Genomic DNA, 24501 nt, shown 5'->3' on the forward strand with positions numbered 1-24501 from the left:
AGAGAAAAAAGCATCAGTCATCAGGCATTCTTCTTCAATCATCTTCAGCTATTCTTGCCGGCCATTTTTTGAATGGATTTTCCAAAAAGAGTAGCGAGAGAAAGCAAGTACTAGGTACATCAACGCACATTTTCCTATAAAATTTAGAATCAAAGAAGAAAAAAATGACATGATAATGTGTTTTTTACTATTCTCTTTAAAAAAAAAGAAATGTAAATCAGAATAAACCACGAAAATGCATTCATAAAACTATCTTATGGTAATGTGATGGAGTATAGGAAACGTAAACCACCGCAAATAAACAAACGCAAATTTTCCACCACTTATGACTCAAGTAATGAATTACTTACGAGATAGATTTGGACTATTGCTTGCATAATCCCGTAGTCACCATTTCTCAACAATGAATGGAAAATGGTATTACCAATTCGTTTTTTGGTTTTGAAAAAGCTTAAGAAATTTGATGTTTCCCGTAAATTTTGTGCGATTTTCGGCGAGAATGGTGACAATAACGGATATGCGAACGGGCATTGAGTGTGTGTGTAGCGTAGTGTAAAAACGACTCGTGGCGACCGCTCACGTCAAGCAGACATTTGAAGTGGAACACTCCTGAAGATAAATGGTTGAGATGGAAATTTCAAATTGAAACGGGTACAAATGCGAACACGATGATACGCTGCGGGAAGAGCGATGGAAAACAAGGATGCTAATAAATCACTCGTAAGAGATTTCGAAGATTTCCGACTATGGGAGACATCCGAGGATAATTTTGATCTTTGAAATGGCAAAGAAGGCGCCGGTTCTCGCCTTTAAGTTTTGCTTTGAATGATTGAATCACAAATGAATGTCAAATCACTAACGGACAATCATTAATTACAAGTAGTGCTTCAAAATGCACAGAAATCTGACGTCTCGAAGCCAGTGTCAAATTAAGGTGGAAGGTTCTTCCCAAGAGGCAATAATAATATCTTAATTCGCAGTAGAAATTTCTTAGTCGCAAGCGACCTCATCGGCCTTTTTACATCTTGCAAGACAAGAAAAGTACGGAATGACAACTAGTTATTAGTCTTCAAACGCCTTGATCAATGATAAAACAAAGGGAAACCAAATTGAATCGACCAAAAAGCGCTTAAGGATCATCACAACACATATGATCTTTCTTCAGCGCGACCTTTCCAATAATTCCTCAAACAGTTAAAAATTATCCATTACCTTTGCTTGAAATCGCATCATCACTGTTAGCCAATAAGGATAATGTGATTAACTCATTCTACAGCATTTATTTCTTCCAATGCCTCACACTTAATCGCAGAAAATATGCAATATTCCATAAAATATCAAAATAAATATTTATCATAGATCGAATTCTATTCATATTTCATGACTCAGCAACAGAGGCATATCGTTGACTTCCCTGCATCTTTCAATGATAAATAATTTCCAGTAATTAATAACTATAATGCACCTAATACCCCACCAGCAATAATTTCTTTGACATGTAGTTGTTTCAGCAGTTGAAGACCAAATATGAAGTTATGACCCAAATCGACTCTCGAAGAAGCAACTACTTACTCGGAGAGTGCGATTTTTACGGTCATTTTTCTCAAAAATTCATCTCGTAAACGTATTTCATAATGGACACTGTAATAAGGTAAATAAACCTATCCAAGACTTCATATATTGTTTAAATTCAATATTATTAAGTTCGTAATTCAAGACATAGTACTTTTCCGTTACCCAAAACATCACGCCCCAAATTTAAATGCAATATTTACCGCCACAATTATGACTTAAGTTGCGTTTACTTTAAGGCATCTTAACTTCCTGACCGAGTTAGATTGATTCCGCAACCACCAACTTTCGTAATCGCCCCCTGGCGCAACTTCTGTCCTTTTTCCTTCTTTGATCAGTCGAAACACGACGTTAGGTGCCGAAAAGGGGGGGAAAGATTCTTGGGAATCGAAAATAAACCTGGTTTTGATGTAACGTTGGTGGCATAAGGTAGACGCTCTTTTTCTCTGGATTCCACTGCGATTTAGCCCCACGCAAGACAGAAAGAGAAAAAGGAGCGAACGCGATGATTTCTGGGAAAGACTGGGGTGAGTTGGGGAGGCTGCGAGGGGTGGAGACAGTCGCGCCAGAAGGGGATAGGGACACTTCCAAAAGATCTGAGCAGTTGGGTGAGCTGCGAGTGAAATAATAAAAGGTGGAGAGAAGGGTTGGGAGGGAATTATAAGGTGGTGTGGCTTGGCTGGTCTGGATTCCGAGGCGATGATACGAAAGCGGGAGCGAGTAATTAATTAAAGGGAGCCGAGGGAGGGGAGGGAAAGGCTGCGATTCTGACAAGATGTTGCTGTCGCGTGTGATTCCCTGAATATCCGTCCGGCGCGCTGATCGTTGAACGTGTGGAAGAGGGTCGGGATGGGGCTTGGCTGGTGAAGTGGGGTAGGGGCTGGATGGATGGATGTGATTTGAATAGATAGGGGAACTTAGGAAAGGGAATGAATCGATCCTTGTGGAGTAGTTAGGGTGGAGAGGAGACATAAGGGTGATGCTTGGGGAAGATGGACGTGTTTTGAGACGGGAAAAGACGTCTCTCGGAGTGTAGCACAAGGAACGAATTGAGGACCTTAGGACCAAAATGGGGATAAGTGCTATTTTTTATATTTTTTGGAGATAAGAACATATAATGGTTATTGGGGGATACAATACTGTTGTGGCAAAGGGATACAAGTAAATCACTGATAAGCATATACATATAAATTCAGTGATTTACATGTATATCTTTATAACAACAATAGTGTGTACCCCACCAACCACGATCAGCAATTGATGTCTTCATGCTTCTAGGTTCCACCGCGTAGATTTTCTTTACTACGACAGTTTCTCCGGTATTCCAACCGGCGTCTTTGGAATACCGGAGAAACTGTCGTCGCAAAGAAAATCCACGCGGTGAAACCCAGAAGCATGTAGACATCATTTAGACAAAGCCGCGGAAAACTACGCGTCACTATCAGCAATTATCTCCAAACAATAATTGCACTTAACCCTCTTGGCTTTTTAGGTCCTCAATTTGTTCCCCCTGCTAAGGCTTGAAGCGTTGAGGAAAAGAAGTGATAGAATTTTTCTACCAGAACGACACCGTAGACGTAAAATAAAACGAGGCATACGATATAAATTCATATTTGTAAACAAGTATAACTGACAGGAATCGGGTTATTGAGGGGGTGATATTGCTGATTAGAAGCCAGGATTCGTTAAAAATTAATTTCAGGAGGAAACTCTTACACACAAAAGAGAAAGAATGAGGGGTCGTAGTCTGGCACTCAAAACTTAAGCATCACCTTCTCAAGAATCGAAAGACCAAAATAACTTTATGCATCCTATAATTGGAAGCAGATAGTTTCACTTAGTGATTCAACCCCAAGGGTGCTATGAAGAGGGTGGAGCTCACTCCAGAGAGAACCACACGCGTGTGAATGCCATGAATGTAAGGTCCACCGGGAGCTTTAATCAGTAGTCCAACGCTCTACCCATTATAGATAACACTCTCTAGATTAATTTTATTGTAACTGAAATTACATTAAAAAGTCCCGGAAACTGATCAGTGGAGAATTAATTTCAGCAGTACATATTTTTAAATTAAAATAGTGATGAAAACCAGCACTAAGTTCAGCATATTCGTTTGAATTTTTCAGTTAACTTTATATAAATTCCCGGTCATTGCGGTGAGTAAACTAAATGCCTTTTTTCCGCTCTTTTACTCATTCTACAACAATGTTTTGATTACATAAGATTTCTTTTTTTTTTTTTTTGTGAATTATATTATTAAATAATTCTTGGGTTTCTAGCTGAGTAAGAAAAATTAAATAAAAGAGTATGTATAAGGTTGTACCACCTGAAAGAAATCTGCGCTGGCTAAACAGATTTTATCAGAAGACCAGATCATCTCCTTTGAAAAATCTCTAAGGAGCATGTGTATTGGGATTGTCTCCTAACCTTTCCGTGACCGTGAGAGGTAGCGCAGTTACCCCAAATTATGTTAATGTTGAATAATTTATTTTCACTTTGATATGCTTTGTATTAGAGCAGAACCAATTTGCCGTTATATAGGCGACAAATGATTTTTTCGCATTTAAATATTTTTTTAAACTTCAATTTTTATTGGTGGGGTTACTCAGTTACCCCGCACAGCTGCTATGTTTGTGATATGACTGCATGGATAAAAGTTGAATTCAATTAACGTTTTAATATTATAATTTCAGTAACGCCAATACTCTTCACGATGGCACCTTTTGTACTTGTTTTTTCATAGCATATTACTCAATGTACAGTTACAATAGCAAAATATGAAAGATTCCTATCATTTCGCGCAAAATAAATATAAAAATCTAAATGTAGCCTACGATGTATTTATAAAGAATACGAAACAAGATATTATATAATTAAAAAAGAGCCATGGTGTTCAATTACAGGAAATACCAAAATATTACACATAATTTATGAATTATAAATGGGGTACCTGAGATATCCCACAGTCGTTCACGTAACTTTTCTCGGCACAGTCGCGGGAGTGTTAAAGAAGAAATTGAGATCAGGCTGCCGAAAAACAACTAAAATCACGACTCTGGGTGTGTACTTACCGGGGAATTGAGGCCGTAAAATAAAAAAATAACGGAAGGAAGGGTCAACAATGACCCCGGATTGAACGGATACATCAGCGCAGGAAGAAAAGCCTGCAATTCATTACTGCACTATGGACGATGAAAGAGTGTTCCATTGAAACGTCAGCCAAACTTTTCCTTACTCAGTTAGAATCCCGAGAATTAATTATTAATGAATTGGTTGGTTGGATAGAGGTAGGATTCCGCCATCTAATGCTTTTAATTATAGTGGGCCACAGTGGCGTAACTATGGGGGGGATGAGAGGATATATCCTCCCCACGCCCAAAGCCTTAGAGAAATTTTAAAAAATATTTAGAATTATTGCCCAGCTTTGACATATTTTAAAAACTGCTTGTAGTTAAATTTTAAGTGCCAATATGATGTGAAATGTATTTTCAGGCATGTAATTTTTCAGTAATTGTCCCGGGACCCCCGTAGCCTGGGGGAGGGGGTCCCCGCTCCAGGCCCCTTCACCACCCCAAAGAATATACCTAGTTACGCCACTGGTAGGTCAAGATATTCAAAAGGGTATAAATCGTAACAGTAGATAACCAATGTATACTCCCTGCCGTGTAAAGCATGAAGTGCAAGAAAAAAGTTCGAGAAATTAAAACAAGTAAAATTTCGTGAAAAACATAAAATACAATTTTCCGGACACCTGCGCATACCTTTAAGTTAAGAAGATAATTTTCAAGGGACTCAGTCTTTTGATACCCTCGAGCTCTGAGATGATTAAAGATGCTGAAGATCGGCCAGGAAAAGGTAGTTGACGAGCCCCGCTCTAGAGGCCCTTCGTCACCCATATTTGAGGAAAATGTGCGAAATTTATATAATACGGATCGAAAAAGGTGCAAACGGACGATAGCAGACCATTTAACAACAAAAAAATTGTGTAAATTGAATAAAAGGTCATTCGTAAAAGAATGGAGTCCACCCGTATGATTCTCCTCAGCAAAGCCCCAGTTCTTCAATAAGAACAACTTTGCATCTCTAAATAGTCGCTACCTCGACGCAGATAAATTTTCCTAGCTCCCTATGATGAATAACATGGCAGAACAGTTTTTTTAAGTGTGTAAATGCTCAAGGGGAATACTTGGAAGAGTTTCGAAAGTTTATAGCTATATATTAAAAGTATCATATAAAGAAATACTTCCTTCCTTACCGAATAGACCACTAATTATTTTGCGAAATAAATTGTAATCGGTTTCGTCCCCTTCCTATAGAGACAGCTGGCCATATGTGCAGTTTTTCTACACCGATAAGCCTTCTGTGTATTGAGCTCAAATAGCATGTTGAAAAACAGAGTATTAGGTTCCTCTTTGCTAAAAAATAGTATTCAATCATAATCTATCATTATATTTTATAACAATCATCTTTTATTCTTTTCCGTGTGAGTATATTAATTTTCAATTGTTATTTCCTTTAGCGCATTTCCGTTTTTATCTTAAAAGTGCATTTCTTAATTTATTTGGTATTTCGCTTAATCCATCGTACTCATCCTAAATTATAGGTAATTTCAGTAGGCCTTAAGAGTCTCTAATATAATGTATAGATATTAGTAACGGCTTTCGGGCGTTCCTCCGCGTAATCCTGTCTATGTTTTAGCCAAAGAAACACCAGAAAGCCATTACCAAAGCCAATGTGAATAAACGCTGAGGAAATGTCATGTCGAATATATATGGATATTTTAACGTCATAGATTATTAGATAATTATTCATAAGGGATGCGACGAGAAATTCTATCTTTCAATTGCAAACAATCGAACTACTCTGCTCCGATATTACCCACTCCAAGAGTTCGGTTGCCGACAATGCCTCTCTCGGAAGAAACGACATTCTCCCCTCAGAAAACTCCGAACCAAGAAACAAGCGAGCGACGGAGAGCGGCGATGTCTCAGTCGAAGAGCGGAACGAGTGCGCGGGAAAAGGATGAGAGGACTAATTAAACGGAGGGAAAAGCGACAAAAGGAATGGAAAACTTTGTGGAGCAAAAAGTGGAAGGTTGACGGTGGTGGTGGAAGCTGTTAGAAGGGGTGGGTGGTGGTGCTAATAGATGGATTGTGGGGTTGGCGAGGAAGCGGTGATGGGAGAGAAAAGGAAACGGGGGTGGGTTATTGGCGGAGGAAGTTTAAGGAAATTATGATGGAGTCGGGAAATGGTTGGTAGTGGAATAAAAAAGAAGAGCCCGTCATTCCGATGTAAACCGTGAAAAGGCTTCTTCTTTTCAGAGGGAGGGAAAGCAGGAAGGTGGGCGAAAAGAGGTTCTTTGCTTTTTGCCGAAGGAATCCATTAGTGTACATTACATGCTAGTGTGGTGATTATTTTTGCTCATGATAATTAGTCCGATCTATTTTTATAGCATCGTTTTTCTAATTATTTTTACGGATATACCGGTATCATACATTTGCTGAATTACGTGGGTACTCCGTAATAATTTTTATTCGTTACTCAAAAATAATTTTTTTAGAAGCCACTCAGTATTAATATATGTTGTGGGTGCGTCGCACACAATTTTATCGCTATTGTAAATCATATGAAAAAGCACAAAGTCATCAAATTACTTCCTTCTCATGTAGTCAAATCGATTAAACTAAAACTATTAGACTAAAATATTCAAGCTACGGTCACTTCACACCTCTCTATTCTTAAACTGACTCACTCATTCATTAGCCAGGGGTCTCAAAACTCTTAAATTTAAGGGCCACATTAGTGTATACCTCCCACATATATGCGGGCCTATGGATTAAAAAATAAAAAGACAAATCAGTACAAGTAATTTAATTTCCACAAAATTTAGAGTATAAACGTGGAAAATAAAAAAAAAATATCTCGTTGGAAAAAATCAGGGTAAACTAAATAGATTCCTGTCTTTAGCCCTATAGAACCAAATTAATGAGACGAATGACACTGGCGTTTTAACTTCAACATTTCATTAAAATAAGGTTCCACATTAGAAAAACAATAGTTGTCAGTAAACTCACTAGGATTAGTTTGGCGGGCCGGATGTGGCCAGTGGCCCATAGTTTTGAGATGCCTGCACTAAGATTTACTTTCCTTAAATTGAGGGCACTGGTTAGTTAATGTTCTTGAAAACGATGGGAATTTCTCAAGAATCCACCTGCCACAAGTGAGAAACGATGATTAAGTTCTTGTGCATATCGTGAAATAAATCTTATAATGATCCTTGAAATAATTTCACCATAAGTTTATTAACATTATAAATCAAATCAAAAAGCATAAATTTGTGTGGGAGATACTCGATAAACTGCAGCCCAAAGGACTTAAAGGTCAAAGGTCCATATCCTGCCTTAGGCACTCAAACCGTGTTTGCGATTCGTCCTAAACTAAGACAATCAACAGTGTAATCATAGCAAACTAGAATGCTTCCGCCGTTACACGAATGGGGTTAATCGAAAGAAATTGGCAAATCAGCCCTTGTATGACGTTATGTTTATTCTAATCTACGGTAGGTAAGTTGTCAGAAATAGCAAAAAATATCGGTATCCCGTAGAACTGAATGCTATTATTTGCTGCTCTAGTTATAGAGCCCATAATTTTAATCCGTGGTACCTAAGGTAACAGTGAAATGAATTATTAAGCATTTGAATCATGGCACCTTTAAGTCGGCTCAAGAAATATCAAAATAAATGAAAGTGTATTCCCCCGATGAAAAATAATTTTAAAGCAGATCCACTTTCCTGAATATGCTCTTTCAAAAATGCAATTGTACTTCACCGCAATGCTAGAGAATAGGTTTTCGACGATTGCTATAGCTACGATATAGTTGATGTGTTCACTCAATACTCTACAAAAATTTTTACTAGTATACCGGTATTTTAGTGAATGGACTTTTGGAACGACGCTGTTATTCTTATTCCGTACACTTAGCTAAAATGGTTTTTTGTGTTGGCTACAGAAACATAAAAAACGGGTTTCATATTACACATTATTCTATAGAAATATATATTCCGATAAATAATAGTTTAAAAATATTATTTGATTGACTTTTCTGAATATGCTCTCCAAATGACATGCCCATTCACCGCAAAGCTGGAGGATAAGTTTTCCACGTTACCATAGCAACCAAATGGTTGGTGAGTAAATTCAAACATATGCTTACTTGCGTACCGGTATTCAGTGAAAGTACTACCACAACGGCGCTATAAAAATATACTTGTTAACAAAACATGTTGAAAAAATAACATTGTAGGTGTATTCTCCCGCTGAAATAATTTTACCATTTTATGTGGTGTTCTTAAGTAAGTATTTTTGCTTGATTTCTGCATCCCTTCATACACTCAGCTAAATTACCGATGAGTAATAATTTTAAAATAGCACATGATCGACTTTCCTGAATTTACTCTTTAAATGACATGCTACTTCACCGTAAAGCTGGAGAATAAGTTTCCGACGTGTACCATCGCTACGAAATAGCTGATGCGCTAACTCTAACAGATGCCCTCTAGCGTACCGGTATTTTAGTTAAAGAACTATCGGAACGGCGATTTTATTCTTATTTCACACACTTAGGCATAATACTGGACCGCCGATGCCTGGAGGATGAAAAAAAATTATAAAAATCTCAGGTAAGATCGGAAGATTAAAGGATGGAGGAAGAAATGGAGGTGTTCAAAGGAGTGTGGGAAACCGAAAAAGCGCGTTGATGAGTTGAGTTTGTGTGGGGATTCGTGGAGTTACAACCGCGCGAGGTTTTCAGCCGTAGGCGCCAGAGGGAGGCCGTGGAGAATCCGGGAAGGAAGCAGGTAAAAGGAAGGAAGGAAGTCCGAATTGCTCCAGGCACTCCGAAAGACGTTTGTTTTCGCCACTTGGAGCGTGAAGCAGCCTTGGGGGAGGATGGGAACAGAAAATTTGTGGGTGGCGAAGTAGGGCGGCAGGGACAGAAGGGGTGCAGAGATTTCTTGGAAACAGGGTACGGCGAGGCGCGAGTGTTAAGGGGTTTTTGGGGAAAGATGGGGGGGTGAGGAAAGGAAAGACATTGCGAGGAGAGGAGATATAAAAGGGAAGAGAATTTTCCCGGGAAGGAGTTGCGCCCGGGGTTATAAATTAGGGGAAAAATGAAAACATTTAGGATGTGGGCTGTGACGTGGAAGGATTCACACCTTGTTTGATTTCTGCTTTCAAGCTCATTTGACGATTTCACGTCTGCGCCGCCTTTGTACTGAACACTTCAGTGGTTACTCATTATACGAATGCAGAGAGCAATCCGTTTCCTATCTAAAGATTATCTAATTAAAATAGAAATTAACCCTTCACTGCATTTTGTATCATATATTATACACTACTCGAAGTGACGGCTATTTCTGGAGGTCATGAAACTTCCTGTCTAACGCACGGTCTATCAGATATAATACACATCGCCGCTACACTATGTGGTTCTCGAAGCATATAGGCGCAATAGTTGATCGGCTTCTTATTATGTACGAGGAATTCCGCTCTCCTCATGACAACCTGAAGATTTTCCAAGCTATCTCTAGAGTAATCATAATAATTATGTCATCATTATAAGAAAGTAATTAGTAAAGGTACAGGCGCCAATGAGAAGTTTTCAAAGGGTAAGTGCATCATATGTAATACATTTACATTCAATTTATATGTTGATTATACCATTACGTATCATATGTGATGCACATTTAAATTTTCGTTAAAAATTAAAAACATAGCATAAAAAGTTAAGAAAATTTAGTAGCGTTTTTGGATATATTTTGTAAGGAAAAATACTTTTGGCGAGTATTTTAGAAATTCATTCCGTTATGGGTTAAAATTATAGTTGCAAGCGCAGGATTAATCGATAATGCCATTACGTCTTTTTCCTTATGTCTGCTATTGGTGGCAATCATCAACAGATGCAGAAGGATTTGATTCTTTCCAAGCGAATGGTGGCTGTGAATGTCTCTCGGGCTCTCCACCGGGTTAGGTACTCCATTTCTACCGACGTTTCGATGAAATACTTTATCATTGTTCTCAGTGCTAGTTCGTGAAAGATCGGCAGAAATGGAGTTCCTAACCCGTTGGAAAGCCCGATAGACATTAGCATCAACAAGTATAGTAAAAATAATAATTTTTCCATTGCTAAGTAACAGCCGTCATTTTCGAGTTTTAAAGCACCACCCTGAAGATCATGTAGGTAGCACATCAAAACTTAAATCGGAGAAAATTTATTTATGATAGGAAGTAGCAAGTGTTAAAAATGCAGCAATGGAATCATAATGTACCCAATACTGGCTTCTTTATAACAAACGGTTACATATACCTAAAGGCACATCAACGCAATTAAAATGAGTTTCTTGATAAAATATTGTTCTGCAGTTTCAAACGGATAGAAATAATGCACTCGCATTCATTAGTATAATAAAAAGTATTGCAATGCAATAAGGTAACATCTGCTCCTAAAAATAAAAATAAAACTGTTGGAATAAAATTATCAGGCTCTGTCACATAATTGTACCATTCCACTATCATTTTAGTGCTGGAATAATACAACGGCTCAAAAACTTTAAGGAATCATCATAGTGCGCTGGCATTCGTTGAATTCTGTCTTAGCCTGAGAAGGAATGATAGGATACCTGTTTGAACAAGTAACGTATCTAAATGCTTCACATACCAGTATTATCAACGAAAAGATTTTACATCAGTAGACAATGATCACTTCGAAAGATCATCTAATCCCGTCCGGGTGGTGGAAACTCTGACTGTTGGTGGATTTTGACAAATGATTATTAACACTTTTCACTTGGATGGGATGGATTATCAACGGGTACTGTTACTCAGTTGAAAAATGCTCTGGGAAGGATGGGATAATGGCATAAAAGGCAAAGCGTCGACAGCGAATCAATTTATCCTACCCTTCATGCCTCAAAGAATACTCAACACTGAGAAAGTCCCTTTTATCTCACAGTGGCACATCTTAAAAGGAGGTCTTATTTCGGTTTCTCCATTCGGATTCCTCTCAGACGGTTAGCTACCGATGCGATTTCATTAAAATTGGAAAAATTGAGTGCCCTGGTACATCCAGCCGCCTCGAGAACGATTTTTTATACCCGTCCCCGCACACAATTCCTGATCTTCATAATTCCTTGCCTGCTTAAAAAGCCCTTTTTCCGTGAAAGAAAAGATTATTTCCCAAAACTGCTCAAATTAATCATTGGAAAATTCGTTCGGAGATCTCTCCACTTTGAGCCCCTCCTTACTTAGCCTTCTCTTTAGATCACTCTCCTCCTTTTCCCGCCCCTAATCCCTCCTCGTCAAACGATGAAATTTCCTAAATGCATCTTAATGTTTTTTGGAGTCAAAATTGTGATGACGGCAGGGCAGAGAGGAGGTAGGAGTGAAGAATCCAGAGACGGTAGCAGATTTATCATCGAGGATAAAAATAAAAGCAGAGAAAAGCGTTCATTAGCGACATGCTACAGTTCGTTTCCTCTCAGCGTTACATTCTCCCAGGAGACGTCCTTCTTGAAGGCGACGCCCAAGTCCCGCTCATCAGAAGATTTATAGTTTTGTATGAAATTAGCATGAGGGTAGTGGTTTTGCTGAAGGTGAATGGGAAAAATTTTGGAGTTCATTGAGTGTGAGCTCTCGCAGCAAAATAATCCTGAAAGACTAATGGAAAATATCACCTCCCTCCACACCGATTACTGCATTGCCGGATTTATTTTTCCAGTTATTGACTAACCGAAGACAAGCGTTGAGAAAATTAAAGGATAAAGATCCCTATGACCAATTTAGGATCAAGTTCAGACTCATGTATCGACGATTACATTGTCATATAGCAATGAACAGCTTTTGAAGCACACATCTTCTGAATAGATTATCAGCTGAGCAGTATAAAATATTCCCCATTTAGAGGTTCGAACTGTTATTTTCATTATCAACAGGAGATTTTTTGTCAAAATGACCTACCCAAAACCTCTTTTTAATTTACGACCTAAAAAATATTGTTAAACCTCGTATGACTGTTTATGCGAAAATTCCACACTGAAAAAATCATTCGCCATGACCGGGATTCGAACCCGGATCCCCCGATTTCCGGTCGAGTGCTTTGGCCAGTTAAGCTACCGAAGCGTCATTACAGAGAATTTTTGGCACAATTTTCACATTATGGGTGCCGCCGTAAAGTTATCACCGTAGGTAGTCACGACATACTTAAACTAGAAATATTTAATAACTTTGTCGACTACGTTCGATTTTTAACTGTATAATGCAATCAGTTTTGTACTCCATACACGTACATTTATAGGGACAGAAGAAGAGAAATCCTTTATCTCAATATTTTTGTAACATATTCTCTTGCCTCATTTCAGGAGCCCTCGCCGAGGCGGGATAATGGCCTCCAGCGGCGGCGTGAATGCCGGCTTCGAACCCCGCCACCTAGAAACATCGCCACCCCTCTCAGCTGGGACCTCACCTGAGCCATCAATGGGGGGTCACGGAATGAAGCCGCCACCGCCCCCGCCGCCTCCACCCCACCGCCTCCTGCCCCCGGACTTCAGAAACGGAGACTTCCTCCACCGGCTACTTGCGGCGACCCCTCCCTATCTCTACAGCATGCCCCTATTGCCTCACTCCTTCTTCTTCAGCGACATGCTGAAGAGCTTCGTGGCGGGTAAACCTCCCGTTCCGCCCCCTGATGGCACTCCACCTCCCCCAAACCCCTCTTCCACCCCACCAAAGGACCATCCACACCACCCTCCACCTCACCAGCAGCACCATGGACCAGGAGGACTACCCCCGCCGCCCTTAGACCTCATGAACCCCGCCAATAAGGACATGCTCCTTATGCCATCCAGACCGCCGCACCGGAGGAGAAAAAGGTCCTGGAGGGACATAGGGGAGCCCCAGAGGAAGATATCAGCCTCGTCCTCGCCCATCAACATGTCCATCATACCCGACAAGCCCCTGGAATTGACCACCACGAACCGTTCCTCGTCTGCGGAGGATAAATCTCCGAGGCCGCCCTCGTCACCGGCCATGAGGGGCACTCCAGACCCGCCCTCCACGGCCACCTCAACCCCCGTGTCCACTCCGCCCCCGATTCCCCAACATCCCCTCCTGCTACCGGGACTGCACCATTGCGGAATGCTTCCTCCCGGTCTATCGGAAGGGATACCACCGCCCTCGGAGCTGCTCCCGGCCCTGCTCCCGAGTCCAACTGCTCCCTTCCCGCCCCCGCCCCTGTGGTTCCCGTCCCTGTACCCCGGACTGCCCCCACCACCCCCGCCACCACCTCCGCCCCCCCAGACCCCCTTCGGTGGGATTGACCCGCTCCATTTTTTCATCGACCTCAGGGTCTCCGGCCACATATGGGACCGCAACAAGCAGGCTGCAAACCTGAGAGGCGGAGGCGACAAAGCAGGCGATGAGGACGGGTCCGAGAACGGGGAACAGGGTATGCGGAGGGCGCTGGAGGATGGGCAGATATCCCCGGGGTCGTCCACCTCATCGGACCCGGCTTCGTTCCCCGGGGGAGTCCACCAGAGCAAACACTGCTCCGCCTTCACCGTTCCCGAGGCCCGGGAGAGGAAGCGACTGGCTATGTCGCACATCGAGGAGCAACTGAGAAAGGAGCATAGCTGCAGGTCGGCCCCCACAGCCAACTACGTCCTGCAGAACCTCTCGCGGATATACAGGGAAGTGCAGGGTAGGCGGGAGGCCTCGGCGGCGGCTGCCGCAGCTGTAGCCGCCAGCGTGGCTGCGTCGCCGCCGGTGACCAAAGAGGAGACCAGGGAAGAGGAGGAATCAGAAGCGCGTACAGAAGCAGAAGGCGGCGGGGAAATCAAGAGGGAATCCGGCGACGAAGGCGAGGCCCCGGTCAAAGATCTGCCGGCCCTGATCGGACTGGAGCTGGTCGTTGACTACGTAAAGCACGACGGGAAGGGTGGCAGGAAGGGCCCAGGGCCCTCGACTGAGGCCCCCACAGGGCCTCACGAGGTTGCCGAAGGTGCTGAAGAGGTCATAGATCCCTGATCCGTCTAGGGTCCTTCGGGGAAATTCATAGGAAAATGAGTCCTTTTTCCCGCCGTCTCCCATGAAATTACGGGGAAGGCGTCCCACTTCACATGAGTAACTGAAAATATACATATATTATTTTCTATTTTAATGAGAAGAAAGGTTATCCAGTTTTCTTGGGAGCATGTAATTTCCACAGTAAGATAATCGCTAAGAAGTTTTTAGGTGTGCTCTCCATTGAAATAAAGGGTACCACTTCAAAAAAAAATGAATCAATCAATCCGTCGTTAATACATTATATGTTACTAAAAAAATTCCTTCGGATTCCTCTGTGTACATTTCATTGTAAAGAAATACTAATTGTAACTATTATACTTTATAAATGGTTGTGTGCTAATTCAGTGTATAAAACAATATGGCTTACTGAGAGAATGCAGAATTTCCATTTTTCCCGCGTCTCGGAAATATTAAGGGTATATTCTAATCGTTCGTTCACAAAAGATATCAATGTAATCGTTCATGAAAAAAGTGTCTTCATTACTTTAGAGGGAAAATATTTGATAATATCAATGGAGTGAAAATGTTGTGCTCAAATTTTGTTGTTAAAAATTGCTCGCCTTACTTGGGTTGTGCTGTAAAGTTAATCCGGCTTAAAATGGGGTCTTATGTTAAATTTATAAGCTCTCCGTTAAGTCCTCGATACACATGTTAACTGTAAAACAGATGGTTATTATTTATCAGTTGAAGTTAGACTCGTGAAGTTCAGTTTTTTTATAGAACATAGTTTAAATGATAATTATTAAAAGATACCGAAATTGAAAACACCATCTGTTGTGAGAATACATTAGGATGTATTTACATTTAATTTACACTGGCCACTAAATTACCACTTGTTCCAACCAATTTTGGGACATAATAGGAAAAAGTGCAAAAAATCAGGAAATTTAAATCATATTTCATCAAATTTACATTAAATACTAAATACTGAAGGTAATCAATATCTAGGTGTACGTATGAGCACGTATGTTACAGTCACACCCCACATAATCAAATCTAACATTTTTCCTCTTGGTTACTGGGGCCGAGGTTACGTTGTAACAGATAACTACACACTTCCTATAAAAAGAAGCATTTAAGTTACCATATTTCACAGTAAGTCTTGACTTGAGTTGACTTGAGTCAAGGCAAGGCACTTTAGGTAGCTATGTTATAAATCGTTCCCCCGACACCTTTACTCCAACATACAAATATTTTCAGTTGTCCAGTATGCTTACAAATGGGTGAATTAGCGTCGAAAAATATGTAAATAGTAATATCATTATTTCATTAACAACTCATAACTGAGAATTGAAAATACTTAGACTGACCACAAAGTTAACGGCTGATTGTTACCATTGGAAATCGATCATCTTTATTTATCGACTAAAAGAACATGCTCGCGAAGCACGGCACTTCGAAAAGCAATGACCTCAAATGGTATCAAATTTTGACATCCAATTTGTTACGAGAACTCTTATCTCGTAATATTCAGTACGCCAAAATTATATTTCACTTTAAATTTTGATAACTGAACGTTCGTAAAATTGTATTTACTTTTTTTGCTCGTGATTTTGCTGATACCAAAAATTTTTACGGCATCAAAAACTACAAGAAACCAATGGACGACCGATCAGCATTTAACATATCAAAGCAAAGATTTCTAATAAGATGTTCACATATTTTTGCAAACCTTTCACATTCCTTCCCTAAATAGATAATAGGTGCGAAATGACCATGATAGTGAAACCATTATTAACATGACGCTCATCATGCATACAGAAGTGACAATAATTATTTTACTTGAAAATATTTCCCTGGTTCAAATTGTTACTTGCTCCATACGAATTCAGATATTAGCCAAAATTATGTGAATCAAAGTATCACATGGCTGATTAACACACTAAAAATATGAAATGAAAATTTACTTCCAATCACCATTGTAGTTTTACCGCTGAGAATTTTGCCTAATTTAGCCCTCAAGTCTCGTATTTAAAAGAAACATTCAACATTGCACTTATTGTCACTTCATCAAAGTTTACATGCACCGAGAATTCCCATTCATATTTTCCTTGATTCATTTACAAGGTGTTCAGTGGTTTTATTACGGTACATTCACTTTCGCTGTAATTACCAAGAAGCGTGATTGAAGTATTGCCTAAAATGAGATTGCTCATGTTATTAGGAAAACTTTCAACGGATTATGCGTTAAAATAAATTATAAATCATTCACATAATTAACCAAAAATCAGTTTTACCTACGTTAATTTGAGAAATATATTTGAATGTTCTGGGGACCTTTGGATGAAATACTGGAAACGGAAAACTTTTTATTACGACATTTTTACGCATATTTCATTTTTTTTTTAACTCACATGCTGCATGTATCAACTTTGAAGCATGCAATGGAAGAGCTTTAGAGTCTGAAGCGCCAAATCTAATGATATCGGTTGTAATCTCCTGAATGACTGAGCGGATAATCAAGCCTGGTTGACTGTGATTGGTTTCACAAATTGGAAATCTAACATCGTGTTACAAGCTTATGGATAAGGCACTGAAGTGTCCATAGTTAGATTTTCCATGTCAAGTTGTAAGCAACACAATTAAGTTGAGGCACTGATATACGAGATTTATTCGCTGAGAACCTATCTAACGGAAAGTATCGCTGATTGAAGAAATTTATGTTTTCTCTCGGTCTTTTTATCAGACATAAAACCGGCAACTGCACCTTAGTTAGACGGGCATGCAGCCTTGACAGGTGCGTTGAATAATATCCATCTACTAGTAAATGGCCTATGCAGCTAGTGGTAATGAACTTCAGCATGTTTTACATCAGATAGACACGCTTCCTCTAATTTTCAGTGAGGTTAGTGGGAGGTTTACCCATTTGAACCTTTTGTCGAGGAAAATAAAACTGATGTAGGATATTAATGTCTTTCCTCTGTCTTTTTCATCACACATAAAACCTGTTCCCGTTCCGGAATCAGACCGGCATGAACCTTCGACGTATGCGTTGATTAATATCCATCTACAAGTAAATGCCCTTTACAGCTAGTGGCTATAAACTTCAGCGCAACATATTTTACATCAGATCGATACGTTTCCCCTACTTCTCAGTCAAGGTATTGGGAGATATTTCACTAACGCAATCGGCCTGAGCATGTGATTTTCAACTTAAGATAGGCATGACAAAAATGAGTAGCGTTTCCCCATAATTGGGGAAGGAACGCCTTTGTGGAAACAAGAGTGCCTCTTCGCGAGCTCCCCACACAGATATTTTCTCGAGCCCATCGAGCTTTTTTTTTCATTGAAAGAGACCCCAAATGAAAACCTCAATTTACAGTCAACACAGAAATTGGCAGCTCTCATTTCGTCCGATAGCCACGCGACAGTCCTTTGGCTGTCGTGACCCCATCGTATATGTGCGGGGGACGCGAGGAGAGGATAACCACTCGAAAAAGTCTTTCACGGGTATATGTATATGAGAAGTCCAAAGGCAAGCAAGCGGGCCACGCTACCCCCTCCCCTTTTTAGATGAATAATACGTGGTTGTGCATATTGAGCTCTTAATTGGTCGATGAGCCCCGCTACCGTTACCCCAAGATCGTCTTTATACTTTCTAAACCATTCAAAAATGTAAAGGAAGAAAAAAAAAACTTCTAATTCATTTTTCGTCCCCGCCTGAAGAGCTCTTGCAAGAAGAGCGCGATGCCGGATAGCGCGTGTCCATTATTTTAAAAGAAATCCATCCCCATGGTGTAAGTGCGGGGCACAGCCCACTTGGCGCGTGATCATGGGCTGGTGAGGCTTGGTGTTGGGGTGGACTCAACATAGCAGGATCACTTGAACTGATCCACATCACTGTCTCCTCATTTTTATTACCCCACTCCTCGAGTATTATTTTTGTCGTGTACATAAAGTGTCAAAAACTCTCGATACTGACGTGTTTTGGTGTCTCCAATGCGAATTATTTTTACACGACGTGGTGGGACAAGGAAAATGAATGTTATTTGTCCGGATATGCGGTGTGTGTTAGAAAGTGTGGCAGAATAAGTGTGTGTTCCTTGAAAGCCAATCAGACTGTGTACTCAAAGTGGAAAAGCCATGCTACAATACTTGTGTTGTTCTACAAAGCTTTGCCCTTCCAAGCGCTAGTGCGTTCGTTTATGTTTTATTTTATTGTTTTGTTGTTTATGGCTCGGCACAATGTTATGTTTTGATCTTATGTAAAAATAAATTATGAAAACTATCCATAAGTCTTGATTATTCCTTCTTACAATCGTTTACCCAAGTTCAGACAACTAAGCAAATTATTCTTCAAGTCTAATCGGTGCACTGTCGTTTAGGCAATTGATTATTTCTTCTTATACAGAGATCTATAACAGTCAAAAAGAATTATACACCGTAATATCATTTTGCATTTAATGATCAATAATGATATCAATAAAATAATAATAGTCATACTTTAAACAACTTTACTTACATTTCAAGGCATTTCAACGCTTAAATGGAGTGGTCCGTCATCAGTTGTCCTGATTATGACCAAGAGGCTTTGAAACGCGTTGAAATTTAATTCAAATCGTGATAGGTGTGATAGCTTTGTTATTTATTACAGTGAAAATAATTTCGCTAGGTGAAAAACAACAATTGAAAAGGGCATTGATACACGAATAAGATAACATGCATCAAAAATTAAAAAGAAACTCTGAGAAAAATTGTCAATGCCAACTGCAATTGGATATGAAAATTTACCACATTCATTCAATTTTATTCGATCAGAACACAGTTCACGAGAAGCTGCTTCAACTACTTCTAATAAATTTCAAAATACCTATTTTTAGCAATTTTGCAACCAACTTCCGTGTACTATGCCATTGTCTGGTACTTTTTCTAGGGTAGGCACTCATAACATTTAGAGGTTTCTACTAAAACCTTTGTATCGCTCGCATTGTACCACAGGGTGCCTTAGAATAATAAGAAAGCAGCATTCGTAAAAAGTAGGCATTCCTTTCAATTCGTCGAAGAAAGAGGGCTGTCATTCACCCATACTTCAAAGATAGCTATTTCCTTTTTCCTATTTCTTCTGTAACATCCAGACAATTCTAGTGGTCCGTTTTTTGAGGATATTTTAGATATTCAAAGTCGGCAGTGATCTGTAATTTTATGGCAACCTTGGAGATTTTTCAATATTGTCAATAAATAAACTTACAGTTAACATCCGATTTAATCCGAAGCTTTAACAGAGCTTGAAAAAGTTTGAAAAATATTTTGCAAACCTCCGCGCACCCCGTGAAAATAACTGCTATAAATTAGCATTAAAAAAATTCACAAATGGAATCGATTCACAAATTCATTCCGGTAACAAAATATCGACTCACATATTCATTTCAGCAGCATTGCTTAAGTCTAGCACAAATTTACTCTCTAGAAGAAGAGCTCCAGAAACAAGCTGTAGCATGGGGTCTTTATTCCCCCCCCCCCCATGGGCAGCTTTATATCCTGAGAATCAAGGATCTACCACAAAAAGGGGCTCAAATATGCCTAAGGTAAGTGTACGAATGTTCTACAGTTACTAGGGGCTAAATTATAAGTCTACACAATTATCCACCATTCACATTCCATACTTATTCCCAATATCCCAAACTTCTTCCTATCTGTATCCCGCCATCGAATCCCCACACTAAGATATTATGCCCGTGACTCTTTCCTTTCCTCTCTCAGGATCACCAACATAACTAGCCGCCGTGTCATATCTGATCTCATGTTTCTGCGTAGAATGTTTAGCGGTTATCTCAGGTCCAACGAAATTCTCCCTCTTTTCCGTTTTCGTGTTCCTCCTCGCCCATTGCGTCCTCACTCTCTGCTTCAAATGCCACAATTCCGTCTTTCCACCTCTCAACACTCTCTTTTCCACCGAATCCCGTCCTCGTTTAACTCCATGGCTTCAAAAATCTCTTCCCTGGGCCTCTTTTCCACTGTCACTAGTCACAAATCCTCCTTACAATGCCACCTGAACAATTCATCGCGGTCTAATCCACAATGCACCTTCTTATGGTAAAAAATTTTGTTTTCTGTTACCATATTTTTTATTGTGTTATGTTATAGCTATTATTTATTTACGTAAACACCCAATGTAAAAGCCTTTGTGCCGTTTTTAGTGGTGATATATATAAATGAATTATATTAAGAACAACCTACCGTTGGAAATGTATTAATATCAATATATTATGATAATGAGAGCCGGGTGAACCGGAGTTTAAGCCCCTTGTCGCATTGGCGGCGGTTTCTAGAACTATTTAGGAAAAATAAAATATATAAATATAATAATATATATATTTAATATAAAATATCTATCCACGTAAGATCGCCCGGGCGGGTTGGGTAGGACGGGTTGCACTAAAAGGAACGGGAAATCGTTTTATCAATGGTTTCGATAATGTTTTTTCGCAATAAATAGTTCCAGAAACCGCCGCCAATGCGACAAGGGGTTTAAACTCCGGTCGCGGCTGAGAGCCATCACTGAAATTCTAACAAAAGCATAAAATAAGAAATGTTGACACAATTTTAATTCATTCCTAACCATAAGATATCGCGATACAGAAACGGGAGATTTTTTCAATGCGTATTTCTTAAGCTTTACAGGTACGTAATTAGCACTGACGAGTATAATTGGGTCGACTGTTACTAACGGCAAACAATTTATCAGGTGACAACTCAGAGATAGGAAATTGCGCGTTTCGGTTTCAGTTTCAAATCGTTGATCAACTTGATGAAAAAGGAAGGTTGTACCCCATACCAATCACTGACATGCGAAATTCTTACATCTTAGGTGGAAGAGTCAGAACCTTTCAGTGACCAGTCACAATTCCCCACGAAGTTCCATTTGAAAATCGTACCTAAGGATTAAAATGGATTACAGCATTTCCATTATCACTTAAATATACCTCTACAGAGGAAAACACCTCTTTTCATACCACAGTCTTACATACTTCCAAATCATATATATGTCCTTACATATTTCCAGATGAGTTTCTCACGATTAAAACACCATGAGAGCAAATCTCTGTCAGCAAGCTAACTCTTAAGCTTGATATTGATATTTTCTGTGAGACTTAAATTTTCGAGGAAACCAACTCATGATACTATGGCAACGTAATGAAGTTGAATAACCAGATAAAACATTTGAAAAACTTATTTTACATATATTACGAAATACGCATTAAGGATCGCAAGTTTTGGTAAACTTGGAGTAGCTACCGGCCCAAATAATGGAGTAGAATACCAGCAAACATTTCCCCTTGAGGAAATTCAAGATAACCAAAAGCTGCTTACCTCTCCATTTCCATGAAGGCTTAATCTCTTGAGTGGAGATGGGAAGTTGTACAGCGTGGAAAAGCTTAAATGTTTTCACTTGGCGAGGGAGAAGTCCATAATGCTACTATCGCTTAACGTATGCATTGTGGTGGATACGGGATGGTAAATGAGTTTATGGGATAAGGTGCTTCAAGAGCCACGATACAAACGGAGATGATTGACGAAAACATTCATATTTCCATCCTCCTCAGAAGTGTTTTGTTTTCGGGAGAATAGCAGTCAAGCATATTTTAAGCCAAGCAGTTTTGAAGCAGTTCACTACATATTATATTTTAAAACAATCATGAATTTTATGAGAAGAATCTTATAAGAGCCAAATATATTTTTCTATTAATTATTTGCAGAGCCATTGAGTCACAAGTAAAGGTTTCGTACTCAACAATAACTGTTATCAATAACAAACTGTTGCTGTCAAACGATGAAAGATACAAGTTGAATATTAAAAAATAAATAAACGTCTTCGCGATTCTTGTATCCTTTTTACACACTTATAACATGTCTAATTTCCACTGAGGATCCAGAATACCATCAAGTAATTCTTATAAATATCCTTATGTTTTAATCCAACAACATGAAACGATATTTAGCGATGTAAAACAAAAAATATTACTGTATAAGCGAGTTACATTCTAGGTATCATACCGCAACATTCGAACATAGAAACAATTTCCAGGAGGTACCGAACAGTATCAACCCCTAGTACATTCAAATTTATGAATGATCTGGTCATTCAAAATTGGTGCAAGGCTGGAGCGTGTGATAATAGCCAATCCTTGCTTTTCAGTCCATTTTTAGCCCTAAATTTATACTTATGTTCGTTGCTCTTAAGCTGAAATTTCTTTCACTAAGACACATCAAATACGTATAATGTCAAAACAAAATATATCGGATATTCCCTAAGCTATATTACTACAGGGTAATATTATTTTGTTGCTTTGATCATAAGAATGTGGTAAACATTTGATGCTGAAATATGCAAAAGTTAATCATTTCACTGAGTGTTTCGAATGAAACGTTTCCTTTGTCAAGTGAATTAGAGCTTCAATAAAACGTAGGAGTTATGTGGAAAGAAATATCTTGCCACAATTTCGATAAGTGGGTAGGTACCCTGCATTCACGAAGTTAAAGATGAGTACATTCGCGAGGGAATTTTATTTCATTTAAGAGTAAATATAACAGCTAACTGGAGTAAATTCTCACTCTGGGTGTAATCAGAAGTCTGTCTGCGTTCCATGTCTGCAGATAACTAGCAAATTAACGATATCAACTAACCTGGATTGAACAAGTGCTTGTGTCCATTTAGAAAACACGGGAAGATTGTTGTTGAAGTTTATTCGGGATTGCCACCGGATAAGGTTCTCCATCTCTGCCGACGTTTCGATGGCCGAGTCGTCCATCGTCATCAGGGCTGATGGAGAACCTTATCCGGTGGCAATCCCGAATAAACTTCAACAACATCATACGCCGGGAAAACCTCAGATCTTTCTTCACGGGAAGATTCTAAAAAGGTAAAACAAATGCAGTGAGATCCCGAACAATAAATGGCTATCAAGAAATGTAAACGGCACAGCAAATACCCTTGTGAATGCTATTGAGTGTGTGATGAAATTTCCCTTACACATAATTTGCCTTCCGTAATGACCACAAATGATAAAGACATTTAAATGAAAATGTAATAATCAACTCCTAAAGTATATACAACATGGGGGCAGGTAAAAAACTCTAGTAGTACTAGGAATCAGATTTTGAAATCACTAATGACTCTCTTAGTTTAAAAACTTATGGATATAAAAGCGCTATCAAAAAAGTGTATTTTTCCAACTCCATTTTAGTAATTTCAACTCCTACGTAAGTATCTATTGAAATTAAAAAGTAACATATTCACTGACTGGTTAAAGTAACAAACTGATTTTGATACTACTATTGTGACCTTTGATTGATTATAATGTTAAATAATAGAGTGATAGCCCCATTTGAAAGATAATTGTACGTTTCCAGGCTTAAACTTGAAAGTTTAGAGCAAGTAAAAATGAAAATAATTCATGCCTGGTTAAAAATTTGACCAAAAGTAAAAAAAATCACACCATTTTCGGACGAGACGGGAGGGAATCCATTGAAAAGGGAGACAAGGAGTCCGTTGAATCCAGTTGTAAGAACTTCGAATTTGACATATTAGCTACTAAATCATAGATGGATCCTAGGTAGCGCATTGGTTTACCCACAATTAAAAGGAACTAAACTCACATGCCTAAATCCTGATCCAGTTAAACATTTAATCGCGACATATGACAACTCTCCGCTACCGAGGCTTTGGGGAAATTACAACAGTAGAAACCAGTGAGGGGACATCATGTAAGGCCGCGAGTGTCTAAATCAGAGAAGAGGAATAGGTGAGAATCAAGTCTCTCACCAATTTTACTTTTTTTCTTGCCTACTTCTTGTACTCAGGACGAAATCTCT

At 39.4% G+C, this 24501-nt stretch overlaps 1 protein-coding gene across 1 annotated transcript in view; it reads left to right on the forward strand.

Moving 5' to 3' along the window:
• The window catches only part of LOC124166818 (proline-rich protein 12), a 202046-nt gene extending 183130 nt beyond the window's left edge, over nt 1-18916 (forward strand). The window contains exon 2 of the mRNA XM_046544511.1: nt 12987-18916. Within this exon, the coding sequence (XP_046400467.1) occupies nt 13009-14649 (1641 nt within the window). The 5' untranslated portion in view covers nt 12987-13008 and the 3' untranslated portion in view covers nt 14650-18916. The remainder of the gene's footprint in view (nt 1-12986) is intronic.
• The last annotated feature ends 5585 nt before the right edge of the window (nt 18917-24501 follow it).

Source organism: Ischnura elegans, chromosome 10 (assembly GCF_921293095.1).
Source record: "Ischnura elegans chromosome 10, ioIscEleg1.1, whole genome shotgun sequence".
Classification (NCBI taxonomy): domain Eukaryota; kingdom Metazoa; phylum Arthropoda; class Insecta; order Odonata; family Coenagrionidae; genus Ischnura; species Ischnura elegans.